The 25,314-nt window shown below is 48.4% G+C and overlaps 1 protein-coding gene across 2 annotated transcripts in view; it reads left to right on the plus strand.

Moving 5' to 3' along the window:
- LOC126536157 (DIS3-like exonuclease 2) overlaps positions 1-25,314 on the plus strand; it is a 330,469-nt gene that overhangs the window by 175,758 nt on the left and 129,397 nt on the right. For both annotated transcript variants that reach the window (XM_050183033.3, XM_050183050.3), the window contains 4 exons: positions 7,314-7,607; positions 11,611-11,895; positions 16,963-17,152; positions 22,103-22,356. In XM_050183033.3, the coding sequence (XP_050038990.2) occupies positions 7,314-7,607; positions 11,611-11,895; positions 16,963-17,152; positions 22,103-22,356 (1,023 nt within the window). The remainder of the gene's footprint in view (positions 1-7,313; positions 7,608-11,610; positions 11,896-16,962; positions 17,153-22,102; positions 22,357-25,314) is intronic.

Below are 25,314 nucleotides of genomic sequence, written 5' to 3' on the forward strand. Positions count from 1 at the left end.
GTTTGGTATATCAAGGTTAAAGTGTATATACAAATACATGCATGTCAAATCCATAACGTGATTAGCAAAAGCAAACACAGAATTCCTCAGTTCCAAGTTACTTTAGATATACAGCAAAGCCTCCTTAAATCAAACTCCGACATCTCAAAATATCGGTTAAGTGAGTTTTTTCTGGCCGTGGTGTCAAACCATGTGTTCTTCACATCTTGTCTAAAAAAAAAGTTATTGCACCGGACTCCTGATATCTCAAAATCTCGACTTTGAAAGTACCAGAATAAGGCAGTGGGACAGCATTGCTCGCACTCGCTTCTCACCCGGCAGCGGTTGCTGGCTGCACAGCTGGCCATGCTGCTGCTGACTTCTTATGGTTTTAATGTAAAAGTATTTCAGTGCTACAATCTTCAGAATACAGTAGAACCCCGGTTATATGTCCCCCGGTTTTGCGACGATCCGGGTTTTACGACGGATTAGCGCAGACCCGGTGAAGTCCCCATACAAGCAATGCATTAAAAACCCCAGTTATCCGCCCCAATTTTAAGCCTGACCCGCATTAAACGATGACCCTCGCGAAGCGCAGGACGGAACGGCGGAAGAAAGAAACGGGCCATGGGTCTCTTTCCTTGCTCCGTCTCTCCGCATGCGGAGTGCTTGACACTGCTTGACCAGTTCGCTTCGGCGCAGCTTTCTTCCCTGCCTTGTCTCATGGTTCATTTCTCTCTCCCCCACCAGCAGCCACCCGTGATGCCCGCTGTGCTGAAATCGTGCCTTTTCTTCTCCACAATCACTTTCTCCTCTCTTCTCAGAGGCGTCGCGTTGGGGAAGCGTTTCTCTCCTTCCAGTTTCCCAGCAGCAGATCGCCAGCAAGGTCGTGCAGAGAGGCCTAGGTTTATCTCACGTGTTCTTCGTCATAATCCTAGCGACCAGTGCTCAACGGAGGTTTTGAGTTGTGTGAAGCAATGCGACGCAAGATGTCCAGAAAGCGGACAGTTCTGTCGCGCGGCAATAAGCTGAATATTATTGAAGATGCGGAAAAGCGGCATGGAGCCACGAAAGCCAGCATTGCCCGGGACCTTAAGATACTCGAATCTTCGCTTAAAATGATCCTGGCAAACAAAGCCGTGATATTGCAGAATGCCAACAAGTTCAAGCTCAAGCGGAAAGTGGCAAAAGAAGGACCGCATGAGAAGCTAGAAATAGTTCTCGGCAAGTGGCTGCATCAAGCACGGAGCTCTGCGATCAACGTTGACGGCGCCATTCTAAAAGAAAAGGCGGACATTCTGGCATTGCGCCTGGGCATCGACGACTTTCAGGCATCGAATGGGTGGCTGGATCTTTATAAAAGACGAAACAGGATTCTGTACAGTCGCTCATGCGGAGGAAGCAGTTCCGTGGACGTTTCGACGGGGAATGAGTGGGTGCAGTCGCTGCCGGAGATGATTGCTGCATACAAGCCCTGCGACGTTTTCAACGCCGATGAGAGCGGTATTTTTTACCATATTGCTATGGAGCAATATGTCCGATCACGAGAAGGCGAGCAGTGCGAAGACGACGACGACGATGAGAAGCTAGCGCGGGCTGTTGCCTCTTGGCCAAGCGCAGTGTATTTTCTTGTAAATATACTTGTACATAGTTTTTCGTCGAGCCGGTCTGCAACTCAACGCATCGAAGTGTCAATTCGGCCGTTGCCAGATTACCGTCCTTGGACATCTCGTTGACGCGAACGGAGTGCAACCGGACCCAGGCAAGATCCATGCTGTTGCGCACTTCCATGTTCCGAAGTGTGTCAAGGATGTGCGCAGATTCAGCGGCCTTTGTTCGTACTTCCGCCGTATCGTGAGAAATTTCGCCGCCATAGCACGACCACTAACCGAGCTTTTGAACAAAGACACCCCTTTCCAGTGGGGCGATAACGAGGCCTCTGCATTCTCACATCTAATCGACATTCTCACAACGCCTCCCGTTCTGGCCCATTTCGATCCTTCTGCGCCTACCGAAGTCCGTACTGATGCCAGCGGTCACGGAATTGGCGCAGTACTGGCACAACGCCAGCATGGCCACGACCGTGTTATCGCTTACGCCAGCAGGCTCCTCTCACCCGCGGAGCGCAACTATTCCATCACTGAGCGTGAGTGTCTGGCCCTAGTTTGGGCAGTTGCGAAATTCCGCCCATACTTATATGGCCGACCCTTTTCCGTTGTCACAGACCATCACGCGCTTTGCTGGTTGTGCTCACTGAAAGATCCTACAGGAAGACTTGGTCGCTGGGCCTTACGTCTTCAAGAATATTCGTATACTGTCACCTACAAATCTGGCCGACTACACAAGGACACTGACTGCCTCTCTCGCTACCTGGTAGACGAGTCTGACGACGCCGACAGTAGTACCGCCAACGGCATTTTCTCTGTGTCTGCTTTCGCTAACATCGCCGATGAGCAGTACCGAGACCTATCGCTGCGAGCACTTATCAAGCGTCTGCGCTCAACACCTACCGACGCATCTGTTCGCCGATATGTCCTCCAGGGCGGCATTCTGTATCAGAGGAATTTCCTCCCTGACGGCTCTGATCTTCTTGTCGTGCCAAAACAGCTACGACAGACTGTGCTCTTTGAGATGCATGACGCACCCACTGCAGGACATCTTGGGGTAACCCGCACGTACGACCACGTCCGCCGCCGCTTCTATTGGCCTGGTCTCGCTCGCTCCGTTCGACGCTATGTTGCTGCCTGTGATCCCTGCCAGCGTCGGAAAACACCTCAGGTGCTACCTGCCGGTCATCTCCAGCCGATCACCGTCCCTGTAGAACCGTTCTTTCGTGTTGGATTAGACCTGCTCGGTCCCTTTCCCAGGTCATCGTCTGGGAACAAATGGGTAGCCATCGCGACTGATTACGCCACCCGATACACTATCACTCGGGCTCTCCCTACCAGTTGTGCCACTGACGTCGCGGACTTTCTCTTGCGTGACATTATCTTGCTTCATGGCGCCCCGCGACAGCTGCTTACTGACCGTGGTCGAAACTTCCTCTCGAAAGTTATCGCCGACATTGCGTTCCTGCTCCATTCAACACAAACTGACTACCTCATACCATCCTCAAACCAATGGCCTGACAGAGCGGTTAAACCATGCTCTTACCGATATGCTGTCCAAGTACGTTTCCAAGGACCACCACGACTGGGACATTGCCCTTCCTTACGTCACATTTACTTATAATTCTTCCCGGCACGACACCGCCGGATTTTCTCCATTTTATCTACTGTACGGTCGCGAACCTACCTTGCCCCTAGACATGGCACTTCCTCCTGCTGCGATCTCAACAAGCGAGTGTGCGCGCGACGCCATCGCCCTCGCTGACCATGCACGCCAGCTTGCCCGTGCTCGACTGACTGCCTCACAAGCCACTCAGCAGTGTCATTACAACGCCCGCCATCGGGACGTACAGTTTTCGCCTGGTGCGCTCGTGCTCCTGTGGTCGCCCTCCCCTCACGTCGGACTTTCAGAGAAGCTCCTTTTGCGATACACAGGGCCCTACCGCGTGCTGCGCCAGGTGACGCCTGTGACTTACGAAATTGCTCCTGTGGGTTCAACCTCGTCCTCTCTTCTGGCATCAAGTGATGTCGTGCATGTCAGTAGGCTCAAGGCCTACTACACTGCTTCCGAGTCCGATCTCTAGTCGCTCCGGGACGGCGCTTTTGCCGCCGGGGGTAGTGCTACGGAACAATATGTGCGATCACGAAAAGGCGAGCAGTGCGAAGATGACGACGACGATGAAAAGCTAGCGCGGGCTGTTGCCGCTTGGCCAAGCGCAGCGTATTTTCTTGTAAATATGCTTGTACATAGCTTTTCGTCTGCGTCTTCCTACGTAGCAATATGCAGCCCGAGCAAACCCTTGCGTTTAAGGGTGACAGCTGTCATGGTGGCAAGCGTAGTAAAGAGCGTGTGATGGCCATGTTCTGTGCTAATGAGGATGGTTCCGAGTGGCTGCCCATGCTCGTTCTTGGAAAGTTTGCAAAGCCACAGTGCTTTAAGAAATTGAAGACACTGCCGAGCAGCGACAACTCAACAAAAAGGCGTGGATGACGTCCTTGCTCTTCAGAAATTTTTCGCAGCAGCTGGATAACAAAATGGGTGCCAAGGTGAGGAAAATATTGCTTTTCGTGGACAATGCACCGTGCCACCACCCGATACGTCCAGCCTGAGGAACATAAAGGTGTTTTTTTCCGCCAAACTGCACAAGCCGGCTGCAGCCGCTGTATGCCGGCATCATTAAGTGCGTCAAGCAAGGGTACCGGAAGCAGTTAGGGCAGCGTCGGCTGGCAGCTATGGAGCCCAGCGAGTCGGAAAAAAATATTACGGTGCTCGACACTGAATATTACTGTGTCCCGACTGCACTGAAACCTTTTGCTCACGGAGCGTCACGGCGTTCTGTCCTTTACGTGGGCGCGGCCAGCGGCTACAATGGCCTCCCGTTAGGAGGTCCCGAAAGTAGCTCCTCAGGATTCAATAAAGTTCGTTGTCTGTCTGTCTGTCTGTCTGTCTGTGCTCGACACTATGCATTTTATTGCCAGTTTATGGAACGCAGTCTCGCAAAGCACATTCGCTAACTCGTTCGGGCACTCTGGCTCTAAGCGAGAGACTGCCTCCTCTGCTGGGTACGCAACAACCTCGACGCCGATGCAGGCTTTGGCGATGACAATTTCGAGGGTTTAAACCTCACCACGACCTTCGCCGAATATGTGAAGGCCGACGACAACGTTGCGATCTGCGGCGAGGTGTCGCTGGATGACGCCATCGAGGAGGCTTTGCCTAGTGCCGACACCGCTGCGACATCGGACGAGGACAACGACGACGCCACAGATGCCGTGCCTGTGCCTACCACGCTCGCCGAGGTGTTACAGCACGTAGACTGTATCCGGAACTTCATCTGTTCATGCGATGCTGCAGAGGACCTCCTTTTGGACGTTGCCCAACTCGAGCGAAAGCTCTTGGTTGACGGATCAAACAAGGTCCAAAAGAAACTTACCGACTTTTTTTAAAGTTCACGCCGGCTGGTGGGAATCGTGGCAGTGGGCAGTGGAGTGCCGTGAAGGTTCGTTTGAATAAAGCATGATTGGTACCTGTACTGCAGCATTAATTCTTATCGCGTCTACTTTTTTGGTAATTTGGGTTTCCAAGCCCTGCAGAGTATGTTAGTAGTTTACATTGAAGTTTCTCGTAAATCCATCGCGTGAAACAAGTAGTATTTTTATAGGCATAAGTTATGTTTAGATTTTACACTTTTTTGCGGTCCCGAGAAAGTCGTATTATCACGGTTGCACTGTACGTAACTTTTCAGAATAACGATCGTTATTCATTTCAGAATAACGATCGTTATTCAGTTTCCGCGTCATGTTAACAACACCTCAGTACTACAAACTAATATTTCGAAATCCGGGGACTCTTAGATTTCCGTGTATGCTTCACGGCACCAGAAACAGTAGGCTAGCAGACAACAAGGCGCAGAAAGCAGATGCCGCTGCCCACAGGTTCAGAAAACTCAAGACAGCGCTCCATGAAAAACTACGGGAGAGAATTTTTAAAATTTATTGCAGAGGTCACGACGCATCAAGTTTTGTGAGCACATGCTCCACCCAGGCAAGTGTCGCTTAGCGATGGAGCCGCGTCTCTTCCTTTTTTCGCCCTTTTTCCTGCACGCTCCTCTTTCTTACACACTTCTTTCTGCGGCCGTACACGCACAGAGTAGTTTAACCTCTGTACTTGCAGGGAAGCCACTGAGTCGCAGTTTGCACTTCCCAGACAGTGTCGTTTATGCACACTTGCGCTTAGGAATATTTCAGGTGTCCGCCTTGAGTGAAACAGTTGCAATGTCCACAACAAGGAATGCGAAAAACAAACAAACAACAAGAAGCATTGTGCTTTGGAGGCAACATGGAGCTTCCTTTTTGTCAGTAGTTCTCTTGGCGTCAGTGTCTGCTTTGCATGCATCGCTCTTATTGATTGTACAGTGCTTCGCCAGTGCGTGGTGGCGGAATCTCGGCCTGGCAATTGCACGGGCCAAGAGCCAGCAGCAGCGTTTTGGGGGATAGCTGAAACAGTGCAACTTATGAACTGATGGCTTGATGCACAGAATGGTTAATTTTGGGGCTTTCACTATAGTGACCTTTCAGAATTAGACGTAATAGTTCTGTGGAATCCCGCAAAGTGGAGACAAGTAATTAATTAAGGGAATAGGAGACGTCCACCCAATCATAGCAGTTGCTACAAAGGAAACCCATATGGGTTCCTCAAAAGAAAAGCCTCGCAGTCAAAGAAAAATTCGTCTTTGTCCGGGACTCGAACCCAGGACCACCGCCTTTCCGGGGCAGCTGCTCTACCATCTGAGCTAACCAGGCGGCTAGCAGATGGCAGGGCGAAGTCGAATTTATCAAAAACTCGAAGCAAAGGCAAGAGTTTGATGTAATTTTTCGATGGAAACTCGCAAGGTGGAGAGAAGTAAGGGAATATGAGACATCCACCCTATAGTAGCAGTTACTACAAAGCAAACCCATACGGGTTCCTTGAAAGAAAAGCCTTGCAGTCGAAGAAAGTCGAGCTAGCCGCCTGGTTAGCTCAGATGGTAAAGCAGCTGCCCTGGAAAAGCGGTGGTCCTGGGTTCGAGTCCCGGAGCAGGACGATTTTCTCTTCAACTGCGAGGCTTTTCTTTTGAGGAACTCATATGGGATTTCTTTGTAACAATTGCTATGATTGGGTGGATGTCTCATATTCTCTTAATTACCTTTTCAGAATAATGAGCAATATTCTGCAGTGTCCCATGTGGTCTGTTATATCGAGATTTGACTGTATTGCATCACTACCACTGCATGTTCCCGTGATCAGCTGCTGCTGATCACTTGAACATGGAGATTAAATGCACCTTGTGGGGACACGACGCTGCTTGTTGTTTGGTGCATTCACTGTGCAGCACTCGTATGGCATAGAACAACTTTATATGAGTGGGTTCAACTGTACAAGGCTGACGCACTCTTTCTATGCTAGGGAAGCGAGGAGAAAACGAACAAATAATATTCTGGTAATTTTTGCTAAAATCTAAAACTGAAGCATGGAAAGTAAAAAAAAATTACAAATGACATTTTTAAGGAACACTGTCCAAATGTCTCGTGTGACTCTTTTAAGTTCTGAAAAATAAATATAAATAAAAAAAGAATGAAATTGCTTCCTTGTTTTAAGGAAGCTAATGCTGCCATGGTGGGAAAGTCTCTCTGACGTGGGATTGCGTGAAGTGACTGCGCTCTCTCCTGGCTGCACTCTGAGGACAGGTCCAGGAGTACGTGCAGAAGCAGCGACGCAATGGCAAAAGCCACCGCAAATCGGGAGGCCCTCGCCCAGGCCGGCTGCCTATGCCGTGCTCGCTGGAGGCATCGTTGGCTCCACTCCCCTCGGCACTAGTCGCCACAACACTGGGCGGGGACCGACTACCAGCACCGACCGCTCCGCAGCCAGAGCCACAGCCAGAGCCGGAACAAGAGCAGGAGGTCATCACTGTGGACCCCTGGGCCGAGACAGAGGACCTGGGCTCCACCATGGTCTTCTCGCCCGAGGAACTGCTCGAGGTGAACTTGCATTTTTGGTAGCTGCATTGCACCGAAAGCGATTGGTAACAAATGGCCCCGGGCCAACTTGCCCACACGTTCCACATCGAAGCTCCAAGTCTTAGGCGCTCTTCTCCTGACAATTTTCACTAATTAGGCTAGCAATAGTATGCACTGTAAGACGTGGTTGATTGTGAATGACTGTTTCATACAGGGTGTGATGGGTGGGAATAGACCTAGACATCTCCCGAGAGGAGGTCGGTTTGTTGAGAATTGTCAATCATGCCACTGACTTGTGCTGCTTACATAGAAGGGAAGGGGATCTGAGAGGCTTGACTTTTTGTCAGTTGCTGCAGTCACAGCAGAGAATGCGCCACTCCAGTCTAAACACAATGAAGATAGTACGACCTTCGAGGTGAGGGAGTGAGTGCCACTTTGCATATTTTGGAACCTGCGAGGAAGGCCCCTTGTTTTCAAGGCACAGGGAGGCACAGTACAGCATGTGGCAGTCGTGGCTTTTGTGATTGCACCAACACATGTGCCCTTGCAATTTCAGCACGCTCAGACTTGTGTGGCAAACATGTAGGCTTAAGACAAAACCTTTATAAAAGGGTAGTACACTGCAGTAGTTTCCACTTCCAGCCAACTAGAATGCTTTACTCTCATATTCAAAATCCACTGAAGTCCTGTTGATAGTAGAACATATCTTGAAAAAAATGGCAGTAGCTGCACTTGTACTTTTGAAATGATTGGTGATTGGGCCTGAATGCAGCTTTGAAAAAACAAAACTAAAACTGCATCTCATTCTTTAAATAAGTGTTAAATAAGCCCTTGGGGCAGTAAAAGGCATGCATTCATTTTTTGGATGTTTTCGCGGCATTTAGGTGTATTAGTATATCAGTTACTTTTTGCAGAACTGGTCGAGTTATAAACAGGTTCACAAAACGTCAGGGAATACCTATGGAACCTTAACTATTCTATCAATTTGTGGAAGTAATAAGGAAAGGGGAGATGAAAATGAACAATAAGACAACTGGCATTGTGGTGATGAAGTGTTGTGGACACCTATTTGCACTCCTCGTTCATCTGACAAGTTATTCCCACTACAGTTGAAGCCCACGATAACGAAAGCTCGCAACAATGAAATTCTTGCAACAACAAAATATTTTCGGATCCCTGGTGAATGCCCGTAAGATTCAATGCATTTCGTAACTCTCGACAACGAAATGTTGGTGAACTACAATTCAGCATCAAGAAAATTTCAGGAACGTAACCCTGCATATTACCTACATGCACAAGGCTAGCAGGCTCCAAAATGTGCTCAAATGCGATTGCTTTGCCCTAGAATTGTGTAGAATACCACCACATTGCATTGGCGTGGGCGCTGCCATTTTTGTTCAAAAAAAAAAAAAAAAAAAACTACGGAAGCGATTGTGCCAAGAACAATCTTGCTTGTTGACTGCCCCTTTCAAGTGGCAGCATGTTGCTACCGACATGTGACGACGGCTTTTGCACACCTAGTGCAGTGCGTAATGTGCGCTGCGGCAAGAAAAATGCATCAAAAACAAGAAAATCCACGTCCCACTGGCGTAGAATTGTTTATGGCGCTTGAGACGGCGGTCGCAGCATGGAGTGCTACACATCGGGCCGCGATTGAAATATCGTCCTGGAATACGCATTCCTTGCTTCAAGAATGCTGGTTTTGGTGCCGCCCGACAGGCATCGCATGGAAATTCGGCGCCAGACGTAGATTTGTGCGAAAGGGCTGTAATCACAATCGATTGCCTTCGGGTATACGAAATACAATCCCTTTTTTGCTCAGTGCCAGATGCGTTGGCACCTACGGGCAACAGCATGTGCTGTGGAATAGCTGCTCCATACGAGGAGTGCTGTTGCTCTGTGTCTGGTGCCGAGTTACGCAAAATCTCGCACAAGTGATTGTATCTCTGAAGTTAATTGACTGAGAACACTGCTCCACGACAGCGTTGCCACTGCTGATCGACGCATGCGGTGCACCTTGTGCTGTCAGCAATGCGGGTCTATATCCTCGAGCAGAACTTGCCAAAGCACGGTATTGTAATAGAATTTTGACAGCAAAGTTTTTTTCTGCAACGCTTGTCCTACCTGTGCTGTCTCATTTCGCAACAACGAAATTCTCACGAAACTAAATTTTCGCACATCATGGTTTTGTTATTGTGAGGTTCAACTGTATACATAGTCGCCAACTAATCATTCGGACTCGACAAGGGCGACCAGAAAGTCCGAATCAGTGGCAGACCAATATTGTATTCATCAAAAAATACGTAATAATATTACACAAGTTGCTGAAAAAGGTGTCAGACGCATCGGCGTCTACGAGTAACAGTGCCAGGCATGCTATCTCACACAGTGCTGGGAACGTCAACGAATCCGGTGCTGTTATGCAAAATACAGTTTAACCTCGATATAACGAAGTCAGTAATATCGGCAATTAGTTTCCTTATGTAGAAGTTTTGTTATATTGAAATTTTATCTTTTATGCAAGGAAGTACAGTCACCTAGGAAGTTTTCTTACATGAAAGAGGCCACCAAATTTCTCAAATAATTGGGCAGTCAGAAAAAGCTAATTTCAATGAGAAGGAAGAAATAATTTGGTTGAATTTGTGACGAAAGATGCGGCTTCATGCCGTGTCGACGATATCTCCACGTTGGCGGTACAAAGTGAAGCCAGCCACACCTTTGTGTCCAGTCTGCGCCATCAGCTGATGCACTGAAACCTCATTAATTCAGATTCCATGAATTAACTGAAAGGCGAATTATCGGAGGTATCAAGAAAACAATAAACAAATGCTTACCACATCGACACTCTTTTATTTACTGAATGAATGAGCTAATCCCATTTCTATTTTGCACAAATGCATTGTGGTAACTGCAATTCTCCTCATCTCGTGGCTGATTTAGCGCTCACAGCAATGAAGGCCTCGCAGCTTCCTTCACAGCGCGGCTGCAGCGCTTGTCTTCATCTGACACAGGCTTTTTACTACCACGCCGACGTTCCTATTTTTTCCCCAGTGAGCTGGTTGCCGTCCATCGTGAGGTAGCCGGTACTCGTCATCCTCGAAAGTTCGTCAAAAACGAAACTACTGTTTGCCGCAACCACTGCTGAGGAAACTGCTGTCGATGTGATAATGTATTACAACTATGCATTCGTGAAGAAGCACAGCCAGTGCGGTGCTATGCAAGGTGGTAAATGCAAGAATAAAGGCCTTAGAGGTACAAACAAGCAGGATGTTCAGGTGTTGCCGTCATTCTCATACGATTTTGACTGATGACTATGGAGATGTGGACTCTCGCTTTTTCTTTTCGGTGGACGCTAGCGCCAATTTTGCTGTTTCACGACGCACATTTGCGCCGGTCCAGTGCCCGCCAAGCTCTGAGAGTTGTCAGAATTAACCGATGTGTAGCCAAATACGTTCGAATTAACGAGAGTTTCATTGGTAGTCTTCGGGGTAGTTACCGCTTCCACGGAGGGTGGCGGTTGTCACCTCGGAGTGAGCTCCTTTGTTTGCGCATCACAGTCTATGTCGGGCCCCGTCGTCGACTGGGCGGGCGCCGACGAGAGGGCTACCTCGTGGGAAGCATCCGAGGAATGCTCATTGCCGTTTTAAGACATAACGACACCAATGCCTAATCGTTCGCGTCTACAGTCACGTGAACAATCGTGTTTTTCCATTCTGCTGTCCTACTGCAAAGCCTTTGCAGAGCGGAAGAGCCTACCCTCTTTTCCACGCGAGTAACTCCGCCGTGATTAGCAGTGCAACACTTGTGCCATCTCTCGTAATGTGCTTCAACCACACCGATCGCCACCAGCGCTTAGCTGCGGGGATTAGCTGGATTACAGGAGGTGCAAGAAGCCATGCATGAGAGTCGAGCATCCCCACAACTCCTCACCCATTTCACATTATCTGACCCCCCGCCCCTGCCGTGGGAAGTTTCTTGTGCTGCCGTAAGCTTCGTGTGGTGCCTCATCATGGTGGTCGTGCAGGTGCCCGAGCAAGAACGCCACCACCACTCCTCATCGCCTCCTCTGCGAGGGCGTGCGGTCGCCCCCGACGAACTGAGCGGCGAGGACGACTGGTCGTCAGACGCGGAGAGCACGGGCAGTGGGGCACTCGAGCAGCACCTGGAGGACATGGCCTTCCTGCAGGCCTCCTTGGATGCACGCAACAACAACGAACAACAGCAAGACGGGAGCGCACCGTCGGGCAGGGCAGGGGAAAGCGTCGCCGAGCGGATTGGCCGCAGCCTCAACTCGGTGGCCGCCTCGAAGGTGAGTTGGAAAATTGTAAGGCACACCAGCCTCCGAGCTGTGCGGGTGCTCCGGTTGTGGCCTTGGCATTTGTGGTTACTCTAGGCACAATTTTGTGGAACACATACCAACACTTCAGTACATCAGACAGGCACTGGACGTCATCTGTGTACTGAAGGAAACAATCGAGTTCTGTGCGACTCATCCTCGCACTCAACCGATCGGTGCAACACTGGTCTTTGTAGCCTCCAATTATCTTATGAAACAGCCTAGTTGGTGTGTATCTTTAAAGCCAAACTTCTTTTATGGTGGCAGCAGCACACGGACCGAGTTAGAGGAGAGGATGCCACACGGCACTGAAAGCGACAGAGCTTTCCTCGCCTCTTTCTTGGAGTCGTTTCCTTACCGAATATCTTTGACAATGTGTACAGACCCCTTCTGCCACTGGGTGTGTACCCAAGGAGACAATTCTCTGCTTGCTGCTGTCTGCCCAGTAGACTGCTTCATGAGAAGCCAACAAAGACACCAAGGACATAGTATTGCATGCTTAATGCAAAGATGTGGGATCGTTCCCCACCTGTGGAAAGTTGTTGTTTCATCCACTTTCATTGCCATTGATTTATCATTTCTTTAATTAAATTAGTAAGTACGAGTAATCTCCCCTTGTTGTCCTTGGTGTCTGTTTGTTGGCTTCTCATGATACCATTAATGAAAATCTCGGCTCTCGGTTAATCCCCTTTCTTCTCATTCTGTAGACTGCTCGAGTCACTTCAAATGTTCCACTTCAGTGGTACGGCCACCTGTATGGGCCCATTCTTGTCCAGTCCCCCAGAATGGGTGTGTTATTGTGACACAAAAGGTATAGAAGCCTTAAATGCATTTAGATATGTGTCTTGCTTCTATGGGTATACACCTCTCGTCAGTATATTTCCCTCGTCAAGCCTGCTATACTTTGTTGTCGTGACGCAGGCACTTAAAGGAGCTGACAACCAATTTTCGTGGTACCCACTTTTCTTAGTGCAAGTTAAAACTTACCGGCCAGAGCGTCTAATTGTGAAGTAGTAATGTGGAAAACGCCGTGAAACGTTTTTTATCGGAATTTTTCAATCTGCAGTGAGGATGAAGTCGTTCACTGGAGGCATGCTGAAAACTGATAGGTGAGCGCGATAGCGATTACAGGCCGGCACTAGTGGGAAGCAGACAAGTGCGGCCATAGGTGTGAGAATGTATTATCAGGGTGTCTATCAACTGGGAAAACCGGGAATTCGGAGGGAATTTGAATAGTCTGGAAGTACTCAGGGAAAACTCAGGGAATTTGTGCTTTTATCAGGAAAAATTAGCTGTAACTTTATTCAAAGGGAATGAAAGTCATGTTAGTGCTGGCTCCAGTAACAGAGGAATTGCAACGAATCGTCAGTGACACCGTGTCATCGGCACAAGGTATTGTTAGAGTAGTTAACGACCGATTTGCCAGACGCCCAATTTTTCGAACATGCCCGATATTTCGCACGGCTTTGCAGCAACATCACCTAAGTAATATAGTCAAGGTATATTGATCTGACTCCAGGTCTGAAATGGCATTAATCAGAGCCACCACCGCCGCCATTTTGATTATCTTGCCGCCTCAAACCAGCATTCTCACACGCAGATCACACGCCACCACCGCGGCAATGTTAGGCCTAGTTGCTTCTACGTTCGCTATTAAGCTTCTTGCCGTGCGATGCTGTGATTTTCATTGAAAGAATTCGCCGCTGGCAGCAATGGCACCGACTCCGCCTTTGTAAACCTCGCGATTGGCTTCGAAGCTCGCAGAGCACAGCGCGTTGCGTAATGCCAGTCTCCAAAAGTTAGCTTTGCCTTACTACAGCAGTGGTACGTGGTAAAGCATAACAAGCGTGGGAAGGGGCAATTGTCACAGGACACAGTATGTATTCCTTAATTATACACACGTGCACCCTGGTCTCCTGTCACAGTACGAGCACCGATATGCCTACTAAGTGTACTGGCTGGTCCTAAGAGCTTTTTCGGACATGCCTGTGGCAATTTTAGCCCTTAAGGGCTGTTAACTACGTGCATTCATTTTTTTCGAACTGCCCGATTTTTTTATGTTTTTGCGGCCCCTAGGGAGTCCAAAATATTGGGCGTTGACCGCACAACTGACCAAGAGGATACTTCAAATGATCCATGGAGTGAACGCGTGGCAGAAGGAGGATGAGAACAGAAAAGACCGACGCACTGAGGAATTAATGGGAAAGGAAGCGTGCCGCCGCCTCTTTGCAGGAGCTTGAGCTCAAAAAAGAAAGTGTTGGCTGATGCCGAGATGCAGGTGTCCCTCATTCAAACCAAAATAAACTCTTTAAAGTAGCGAAACCCAACACTGAGATGTTGTCGGTCTGCCGACTGTTGGCGCCTTCGTGTTGGTGTCTCTGTCACACTGTACCGACGCCGGCGGCTGGCGCAGAGCTTGGCGTCGATGCAGTGAGACAGAGGCGCCGACACGAAGGTAAAAAACGCACTCATTTACAGCACAACTCATCGATGGCATCTTGTATCACAGGGAGATCGTAAAACTCTGGGTACTTGTGAACTCGCGCTATACTCGCGCACATACAACTGCATGTACGCCGATATGCATGTGCGATGACGCGAGCGCCGTTCGTTGGAGTGGACTTTCTTTACTTCATAATACGTATAGAATAAAGTGCAAGTGTCTTATGATATATTAACTGCAGTTTTAAGCAATAATTATGTTGTACTTAATGACAGTCGACCTACATACAGTAATCTCTTGACTACATTTCAAAGTATGTACTATCAAGATTTCAATGCCAGGCCTCGCCACTTACTGGTTTTTCTTACTTTCTTTGCCAATTTAAAATTGTATTTCCTACTTAAATCCCGAACAGCGTGCTGGATTCTATCACTGTAAATCATGGCCATTTCATTTCCATCAACGTCTCACAACACATTCTGGCCAGTTGTCAGTCCCTTTAAAAGCTACCAGCAATGAGACTGTGCTCTGCTATTGCTGCTACCTCACTAACTCAAACAAGCTTCGTGTGATATAGATTCCAACATTTTCTTATATTGAAGCAGCAAAAGCTTAATATAGAGCTGTCTCTAATTGTTCTTTCTTGTTCCTGATGTCGTCCTTGATGTTACAAATCACACGCTGTTGCGTGGTGAAGTGCGTACCTTTTTGACCAGGTGGCAATAAGCAAACTAGCTAAGACCTGCCTGGTTATGTCGTGTGCCGATGTCACATGTACAAGCAGGCAAAATGCTTGAGCGCAGCATGAAATAAAGAGAGACAGTTCCGTTTCGTCCACTGCCTTGTCATGTTCCTTCACTCGTCACTCGGTTCCAGCACAGTTCGGCTGGCCAGGCGTGCCTGTCTGCTGGCAACACCCCCAGCTCGGCAACACAACACAGGCTCTCAACTGCCTCTGGTTGGGAGAATGTTGGGAGGACTAGGTCTAGCACACGCACACAAATAACTAGGAAAGCTGATGGCTGGATGGCCACCATGGTAGTTCTGTGGTAGAGCATCAATCAGCCTGTGAAATCAAATCAATTTTATTTTCCAGTATACATTCTGGATGGTCATTTTGGACTAAAAGCTACGTAAGTTGGTCGACGTGTCCCAAAAGGCCGAACATGACAAAAGCAATCAAACAGTTTGTGCACAACTACAACAGTACAAAATAACAACAACTAAAAGCAAGTGAATGCTGGAACTCTTTCGATTTGAGTGCAGTCATCACACGTGTAACGTAGATCCGGCTCCTACCCAAACGAAGTTGTCTTTTTGTCTACTTTCATTTCACTTTTCGTCATTATTTCTACATTTAATTTAAATGAAGCAGTTAATTTCTCATATGCTATCGCTGACTTCATTGTTTTGTTGGCTTTGTGTGGTTGTAACTAAAAATTATTATGTGCTCTTCTGCACTCTCTTATTTTCACATTAAAAGGAGCAGAATACATGTTCGTGAATGCAGATCAAGTGTTCTGAAAGAAAGGAATTTGCACCCACCCACCAGTAGCACAAAGATACAAAGGAAACCCACACAGATTTCGCAGTTGCAAAATTCATGCGGGCCCAGCTCAGAATGAGTGAAAGGGGAGCGAGTGGGTGCAGATTCACGAATGCCTGGACAGTGCAATGCAATGCCTGTGCTATGCCAGTGCTATGCCTGGACAGTGCAACGCAATATGGACAAAAGGTCAACACAGACAACACGCATGTCCTGTTTGTCTGTTCGTTTGTCTGCATTGCGTCAAGTTGTCTAGGCACAAGCATCATCCTGGTTCACAGATCGATCCCTGAATCAAGAGAAATTCTTTATTATCGAAGCCGGTATGGGTTTGCTGTTACTGTCAGGTGGAACAAAAATGGTTCATTTTCATTTAACTTGCTCTACGTTGGAAATTTCTGTGGAACTGACTTGCGAAATTCCAAAAGGACAGACTGGTTGGGTGGTTGGCATGGCATTATTTACACAGTAGCACAGAAGCACATGGACGTCGAAAGAAACAGATGCGACACAGCGACAACGAAAGAAATAGACAGGACACTTTGGTGTGTCCCGTCTGTTTCTTTCGTTGTCCATGTGCTTCTGCACTGCTATGTAAATAATTGCCAAATTCAGATGTTCTCCTTCATATTGGTCTCGACAGTATAGTATGTGCCATGGTAGACGGCACCTGCATAAAGCATTCACACCCGTAACTATTTTTGGTGCATGTACAGGCAGGGTCAAAAGTTTGTGACATGCAGGTTCCACAAAAAAGCCAACTAGCAGCCCAATTTTATCTTGCACCTATAACAACAGTATGGTGTTTGCCTATGCTGGTACATGTAGCACACTTGAAATACAGGCAGTGTGCTCAAGCTTATAAAATATCCTTTTCTTCTTTTTTTATTTTTGAGTGCCTGCATTCTGTAAACTTTTTACCCTGGCTGTTCTTCCTCTGCGCTACTAGCCAACTGCTGTGCGCAGCAGGTGATATCCTCTAAAGCGGTCAATGAGGATTTCAGTGCGCTGCCTCGGTCTGCATGCAGCTGTAGAGGGTGAATCTTTCCAGGTAGACGGCATCAGCGTGCCACCTCTGCCAGGGCCCGCTTTGGAGCAGCAGCCACCGGACAGCAAAAGCGTAGCAGCAGGCAGCGGCTGGGGGCCCCTCACGTGGGGTCTCTCTCCCAGCGGGGACCAAGAAGGGCTCAAAGAGAAGCCTGCTGCTCCAGCGACATCCGTACTCCCTCACGCAGCGCAAGGTATGTGTGACGCACGAGCTTGCACCCAACAAGTGCCTTACCCGAGGCCAGTCCCATACTGATACGTCATGGCCGCCATCTTGTTTGTTGATCGCCCGTTTGAAGCGGCAAGCATGTTGCTACCAACATGCGTGCCGACGGTTTTTCCACGCCTGCTATAGGCAAGATCGTGGATCGTTGTTCGAAATGCACATTCAGTTTGTGTTCCCCGCAGCTGACGATTCGGCAAGGCCTAGGCCAATCGCATGAGGTTAAACTGAACGCAAATTGAATGCGCGTTTTGAAGGACAATCGCCGATTGTGGCAGTGCACTGCGTAATGTACGCCTCAGTGAGGAAAATGCCCCCAAAACAAGGAAATCCACGTCCCACCGGTGTGGAACTGTTTATGGCGCTTTAGATGGCGTTCGCAGCATATGGAGTGTCAGGCATCGGGCCGTGATTGAGCGATCGTCCGGGAATACGTATCTCTTGAATTAAAAATGCTGGTTTTGGTGCCACCCAACAGGCATCGCGTGGGGATCCGGCGCCGGCTGTAGATTTACACTAAAAGGTCATTATCTTGATCGTTTGCCTTCGGGTACACGAGCTACGATCACTTTTGCACTCGGCACCGGACGCTTCGGCGAGTACGCGCAACAGCGTGCGCAAATGCTGCTGCATGTGCTATTGCTCTGCATCCGGTGCCGAGTGTCCATCTGTGTCCATCTGCAGCTTGTGTCCATCTGCAGTGCACAACAACATGACGGTAACTCGCGTTTTCTCTTTGCCAGTGGACCAGACATAAACTTGTTTAGAGCCCTTTTCGTGCACGGTGAGGGGCGATGGCATGTCCAGATAAACTGGCGTTTGGTCAGCACTGCCGATTTGCCTTAGCTGGAAGTTCTTGGACTTGAGCAGCGAAATAATGTGGCACTGGAAAGCCACAAGCAGTTCTTCGAACGATTCGGGCAGCTTTTGCGAAGTCGAAGTTCGTCGGCGTAAGGAAAAACGAGCACGGCACATGTGGCGATAAATCCAGTGCTTGCTCGCTTTGAAGGCGGAGCTCGGTAGCCCTTTTTCTCTTGCAAGCTCCTTAGCTTTTGCGTGGATAAGCTGCACGCTCACAGCTAGATGCGCTGCTCGGTGTTGGCGTACGAACTTCGTCGAGGTGAGTTTGATTTCCAGGAATGTCCCACTCTTCGGGCCGCAAAAGCTTCTTCGCATTCTGCTGCGCACTAAAGGGGCTTCCTTCTGTCGATGCCATCCACGAATGCTTCCCTCGCTGATGCCAAACTGCCTCCCGGCTGCTCTGTTGCCGATGTCCTGTGTGGCTAAAATAACCTTTCTCTTGAAAGCAGCCGAGTACTGTTTTCGTGGTCCGGACATCTTGGTCCTTCAATGCCGAATAAAAAAGATTCACTTCGCGAAGTGTGGTTTGCACGCGTGCTGCCAAGGTGCGCACTCAACAATAAAGAAACTATGCTGTAGTCACGCAGCAGCAACGAAACAAAGCCGCAGCCACGCAGCAATAATGAAACAAAACTTCTAGCCCAAGTTTCTTACTGATTTTCGTTCGGATCCGCATGTAGTATGTGGCAAAAATTTGGGATGTGTAGTGTAGTAAAATGTGCTCCTTGTTGCGGTGCAGGGAGTTTGGTGCCGTGTTCCTTGTCAGACTTTGTTTGAGTGATTGCCTGTGTTTTGGTGCCCAAGACTGGTGCACGTGTATGTGAACTTGGGCAGGGACGGACTGAATTTGTTGTGGACTTAAGTGCGTGCTTTGTGTGCGACTGGTGCGCGTGTGTGAACGTGGGGGGGAACGAACTGAAATTGCCTTTGGACTTAAGTGCGCGTCTTGTGTGCGCGTTTCACTGTATGCTTGCTTTGTTTCCAGGGGGGGATGATGTAGTATAGTGTCGCCCCCTGTCAGATCTCTGTGTTATCATACATTTATGTTTCATAGTAGTGTAGCTAGATGGCGCACCCCCTTCTGTCATGTGACGAGCTGGTACCAATCAAAGAGGTGTCATCTGGCATGTGAAGTCCTTTTTAATAATAAACGGCCGCAAGCCGGCTGAGTCTTCGTCCCGGTTTTCATCGGGAGCAGTTAGCTCCGTGTCTCCTTCACTGCGTCGGCGCTCGACGCGCATTCGCTGGCCGGGGGTCCCCACTTGCCTGCCGCTGCCGACACAACAGGATGCTAATAATAGGGAAAAAACCTCTTACTATACACAGGTTTTTATGGTACAGAGATCAGTGCATTTGGGAAATACAGTAGAACCCCGCTGTTACGTTCCTCACTGCTGCGTTTTCCCGGCTGCTATGCCGTTTTCATCCGGTCCCGGCATAGCGTCCATAGGAACCAATGTATAAGGAACCCCGCTGTTACGTAGTAGCTGTGAAAACGTTCCCGCATGATGCGTCGCAACCCGAACCCGCCCGGGCTAAAGTAGGCAACGCGCTCCAACCGCCATTTTGGCTTTTGACAAGTTTTGACCGGGCTTGGCTATGGAACTGGCTGCGAAAAGCCGCACGCCAGTTCGAGAGGCCGCCACTAGGTGGCAATTCGTGAAAAATGATCTCACTATCATCACTGTGATTACGGTCACCGCGTGGTTTGTTGGACGGGTCGACTCACAAAGGAAGGAAACTCGGGAGAGGCCTTGACGTCAGTCTTTGTGAAGCTATAGCTAAAGGGAAGCCGGAAGTTGGCGTTGCTCATGGCGTTGCTCCGCCTATCGGGCCAGCTCTCCTCTCTTATTTACATTTCTCGCGAAACCACGCCAACCTTCAAGAAAAGTTATGGGCTGTCCAACGGGCCCGCAACGTGGCGGAAAAGCTCGGCCTCTCTGTCCCGACGTGGGAGCGGCCCGCTGCGCGCTAGGGCGGGCCCTAAAGGACCCTAATAAAGTTTTTCATCCATCCATCCATCCACGCCGCGCTGCGCGCAACCGGGCTGCTCGGACACGCGCGCTCCGCAGCAATACTAAACAATCGTTAGCACGTTAGCATGATTACGCCAAAGAGGGCAACATTTCCCACGGATATTCCTTCGTCAGTTGCCATTGCCGTGGCGCGGTGCCGACGAGGAGCACGAGCCGCATGATGCCGAGGAGTTGCCCAATCCTAGCTTTGGAGAAGCCGTCGCGGCTCTGGACCTCCTCCGCAGGTACGTCGCACCTCACAGCGACGCTGACAGCAATGCGGCCTTCCAGGGTATTGAGAAACGTGTGGTGATTTCTAGCGAGCGAAAGAAACGGCAAGCCACCATTCTAGACTTTTTTGTAGAAATAAATAGGCTATAGTTGAAGCTGCACTTTTTTCATTCATTTTCGGAGCTTTCCCGGCTGTTACGTGTTTTTTTCGTCGGTCTGGTGAAAAACGTATCATCGGGGTTCCACTGTATTTGAAGCCATTTTGATACACTAAAAAAGAAAGAGTTGTTTCAGCACACTGTCACTGCTTTGGCACAAAAAAAGAATTACTGTATCCAACACGTTAGGCATGCTATGTGTTCGCAAAGTTCTCCTGCCCCCCCCCCCCCTCCCCTCCATTTTTATTTTTTGTGGGTGCGTAAAGTTAGAGGAAAGAAACAATAAGCTAGTATGCTTGCTTGCCAGTGAACTGTGTGTGTCGCTTTTTTATGGGCTTCATCTAAGCGCTGGTCCTCCAGAGTCTAAACTATACAATACAGTATAAACGCGTGTAAGGGCCACACTTGATTTTTATTTTTTAACATTTGGGGATCAATTTCCAGGATGCAGCCTGGAAATTAAGGCACAGTTAATTAAGGTAAAGTTAATTACGGCACTCGAACCCACGACCTGGCGTCATGTACATTTTGTGACGGACACCGTTGGTCACACCGTGGCACTTCTGCTGATGTGGCCGCTTGAGTCACGTGACTACTATGCCAGTGGTGCGAGCGGAGGTCACTGTGCTTCTGCTGACGTGTCTGTCCGCAAGGCTTTTGCATCCATCCAGATAGGGATAACCAAGTGCCCTTGTCTAATACTCCCTTCAGAAAAACCTTTATTTACCACGTGTTTATGGCGTAGTTGTGCTCATAATGCACATTGATAACATGCTTTTGAAAGCTGAGTGTCTTGTCGTGTGGAAGCTGCTGGAACAGCGGGGTGCTTCGCTGAAAAGAGAGGCCATTTACACAGCTGGCACAACCTTTAAGCCCTCGCGCAGTATGCTTTTCGCATGCCCCAAGGCTTGCACTTTTGTGCGCAGCATGTCTGTTGTGAACACACACCCATGGTTCCACGCTTCCATCATATAGCAGAGAAGCTGTTCTTCCAGTTCGGAAAACTTGCGTGACTTGCCTCGGAAAGCACACATTTTTGCAGCTTGTGTTCCTCAGTGCATCATTTTGACTGTGCCATCACTAAATGCCGTTCTTGTCCGCATTTAATTTTCTGCCTGCTGCACGCTTGCCGTTCTTGAGAGCAAACTCTACGACTTTCAATTTAGCCATGCAGCTAGTAAGGCCCATCGGGCTAAATGCATAACGCTCGGCAGCAATTCATGAAAAAAAGGCAAACGGCACACAGTAAAGCCAAACAGTGCAGGCAAACGAAATGAAATTGACAGCTACAAAAGCTGGACATGGCGATGCTGACACCAATATCCGATGTAAATTAAAGCATGAGTTTGCGGAGAAGGGAAAGAAGCTGAAGCTGCGTTCTCGCATGCCATCTGTGTGGGGGGCGGGGGCTTGGAATCCTGAAGGCTATTTGCACCTGGATCATGGAGACAGTGGGTGTGGGCCTCACATACATTTTCCTTTTTTTTTTTTTTGTAGCTGAAATCAGTTCTGGCCCATACATGGGTGCAGTCCTTACATGTGTTTATACAGCATTCCCTCTCCCCCACTGCATTTGCGCATCCAACAGTAAGCTATTGATGTCATACTGTAAAATGTAATTGAGTGTTTGATTTGGATTCAAAATTATCATTGCAGTAGCTGCTGTGCAGGTGGAACCTGCAGTAGAGGAATGTTGTCTCGTCAGCAGTCGCAAGGCCGAACGTCGGACTGGCGACAACAAGCACCGAAGAAGGCGTTCATTGAAGAAGGGCAAGAAGAAGCAGGGGCCAGCTGCCATGCGCAGGGGGCAGGGTTCGACACGTGCAGCCAAGGGCCAGTACGAGGGCCTCACGGTGTCCGACATTCTGCAGCATCCACTCGCCAAACGCTTTGTGCAGCGCACTGGAGAGGTAGGTGCTGCCACCTGGCCTGTTCAGAGGCACTCTGTTGCAGCACTCTAGGGGCCAACGCCAGCGCAAGGCAAAGAACAATTGCAAGCTGGGCAAGCTGGCACCTACTCATACCTTGGGTTGTGCACGGAGGACTAGACGACTCAAGCACAAACTCTCAACTTATAGTTTTATTGAAGGAACATTATTTCAAGAACCTTGCATGCGTCACCTGGTGATGAAACCAACACCGTGACAAACAAGGAGTAATCTAAACATTGAAAACAGTCGGATAGACTGATAATAAATGCAGCTGGTGTTTTTCTGTGCCAGAATATTGACTAGGGGAGACCATTAGGGAGTTTCGAACTTCCAGAAGTTTCGGTATTCAAAGAAAATGTAAAGATAAACTCGTTAACAGTCAAGCTAAGTTGTAGGGGATTAGAGTATTGGTGGAAGAAAAACAGGGAAAAGATTGATGGAACCGAAGTCATTGCGAGTAAAGGTAATGGTACAGTATTGTGATAGATGCTTTAAATATGAAAGTTGAGATCACAATCAGATAGGCAAGTGGCTAGATAGCGATAGATGTAGTAAAACTTGATTAAATCAAGCAGGCTAGTAAACTGTTTGTCCCCGCTTCGTTTCAAAAAGGATGCCAATAAACATCATTATCATCAAATAATGCTCCTTCAATAAGACTACCAGTTGGCACTCGTGTCGTCTAGTCTTTTCGTTCAGGCGCCCTTTGGTCGTTCCTGGCGCAATCATCATCATTGTCAACCTTTCCTTTGTCCGTGTGTTTCGTGCACAACCCAAGATATGAATGTGCAAAGTTAAAATTTGGGTGCACACTTAAAGATCCCTGTTAGTCGAAGTTAAAACTTTTGACTCCCAATTTCTGTTGTAAAAGAAGAAGTACATAATTTCATGTACACTTTTACCGTATACTTTTTGTGTATGTGTTCTTCTCTTTTTTTTATATATATATATATATATTCCAGCAAATTTTTCCACTTTGTATCCTGATTCAAAAGGTATACTGCAGGTGTGGCTTACTTCTTATATTTGCCGAAACTATGATTGAAAGACTTAACAAAGAATAACGAATTAAAAAGTGAGAGAAGAGTGAAATGAAATCAAGAGGGTTTCCTTCAACACGTGTATGATTCGAGCATACTAATCTGAACAGATAATAGCGAAAAAAATCCAAAGTGGTGAAACATGTTCAAGCACTGATTCCGGCAAGAAAAGCAGAAGCAGTCTGGATGAGTTCTTGGTAATGCAGTCGAACCTTGTTATAGTGAAGTCGCATTGGCCATGAAAATACCTTCATTATATCCAATATTCTTTATAAGCACACACAGATATAAGTCGACCCAAACACTCCCGTGTTTGGGTCGATTCCCAATGCACGCAGGGTGCTCCCGACAAGGCAGCAAAGGTCTCCTGCAGATTTTGATGGCCTGTCGGCATCTTGCCATACCAACATAAGGCACTGGAACAAAACAAATTACATACAGGCGCTCTGCTCTGCCGCAAAGACACAACCTTGCAAACGGAGTTATCCCACGGGATCGGTACGTTGCCTTGCCGACTGCAGTGTGACAAAGCCAAGCTGCTGCCACCGCCAGACTTTTTGAACACCAAGGGGACCGCACGTCAATCTGTACTCTGCTACTACGGCCTTCAGTCTATCCCGTGGGTCTGTTCTCACGCTGCATTGCCACTAAGTTCTATGAGGGCAAACATACCGACAGTGAGCTTTGCTTGTCGCCAGCCGCACTGCTTAGGCCTTTAGGCATAACCTGCACCACTTCGTGTTGCGTTGGCAACAAGAGTTTGAGTTTCGTGCCTAGTTTACGTGGCGGAAGCTTTGTTTACAGCCACCTTTTGGTTACGGTGCCATATTTGTAGCATACTAGTGTGGACGGTTGATGCTCGAAACGACATCCAAAATTTCGGTTTTTGTTCTTCGTGTGTGCTAGGGGTAGGTGGCACAGGTTAGTCCGAATAATCATGCAGGTCCAACAAATCATGCGTATGAAAATTCAGCTGTATTTGACATGTTTGCTACCAGAATGGGTATTACAGTAAAACCTCGTTAATTCAAAGTCATCGGGACCACAAAAAATATTCTAATTAAGCGAGTTTTCAAATTGATTGAACACACAAAGAATTGCAACCCTGGCAAAAAAATTTCGCTGCAGGAATGCGCTACCTTTATTCAGCGATCTTTAAATTACTGAAAGGAATCTGAGATGCCGGTTTGCAGCGTCCTGTAGTTCAAGGCTCCAAGGGTCATGTTTTCTAGTTGGCCAATTACGTGCAGCATTTGAGAATTTCCTCCGTGGCACTCAGCAAAACTGCGGATAATGTTCAGCGATCCGATAACTTGCCCGAGAGCGGGTGCTCAGGAACGCTCGTTAGCATCGTCGTCATTGCTCACGGTCGCATCAGCGGTAGCTTCACTCTCCAAGTCTGAGTAGCATGTTTGTTGATCATTTTGAAAGTTCAGATACTCGGCGAAGCTGACTGCACCGGTTTCGCCATCCTCTGCGCAGAGTGCATTGACGCGGTCGCAATACTCGGCTCTTTCTTCATCAAGTGCACATGAATAGTCAGCATCAGCATCGACGGTGCTCTCCTTAGAGAAGCCAGCATGTTCAAAACACTGCATGATCAAAGTGGTTTCTACTTCCTTCCATGGATACACAATAAGACATATGGCCCCAAGGAGGTTGATGGAGTACTCCTTGCCATTGTCGTAGCAAAGGAGCATGTGCTTGAGCAGGTGGTGGCGGTAAATCTTCCTTGTGTTGTGAACGACGCCTTGGTCCATTGGCTGCGGGATCGACATGGTGTTCGGAGGAAGAAATACCGTCCTGATAGCTTGCAGATGTGGGATGTCACCATGCGCTGGGCAATTATCAACAACGAAGAGTACATTCCTGCCTGTGGCCGTGAACTTGTGGTCAA

Source organism: Dermacentor andersoni, chromosome 3 (genome assembly GCF_023375885.2).
Source record: "Dermacentor andersoni chromosome 3, qqDerAnde1_hic_scaffold, whole genome shotgun sequence".
NCBI lineage: Eukaryota > Metazoa > Arthropoda > Arachnida > Ixodida > Ixodidae > Dermacentor > Dermacentor andersoni.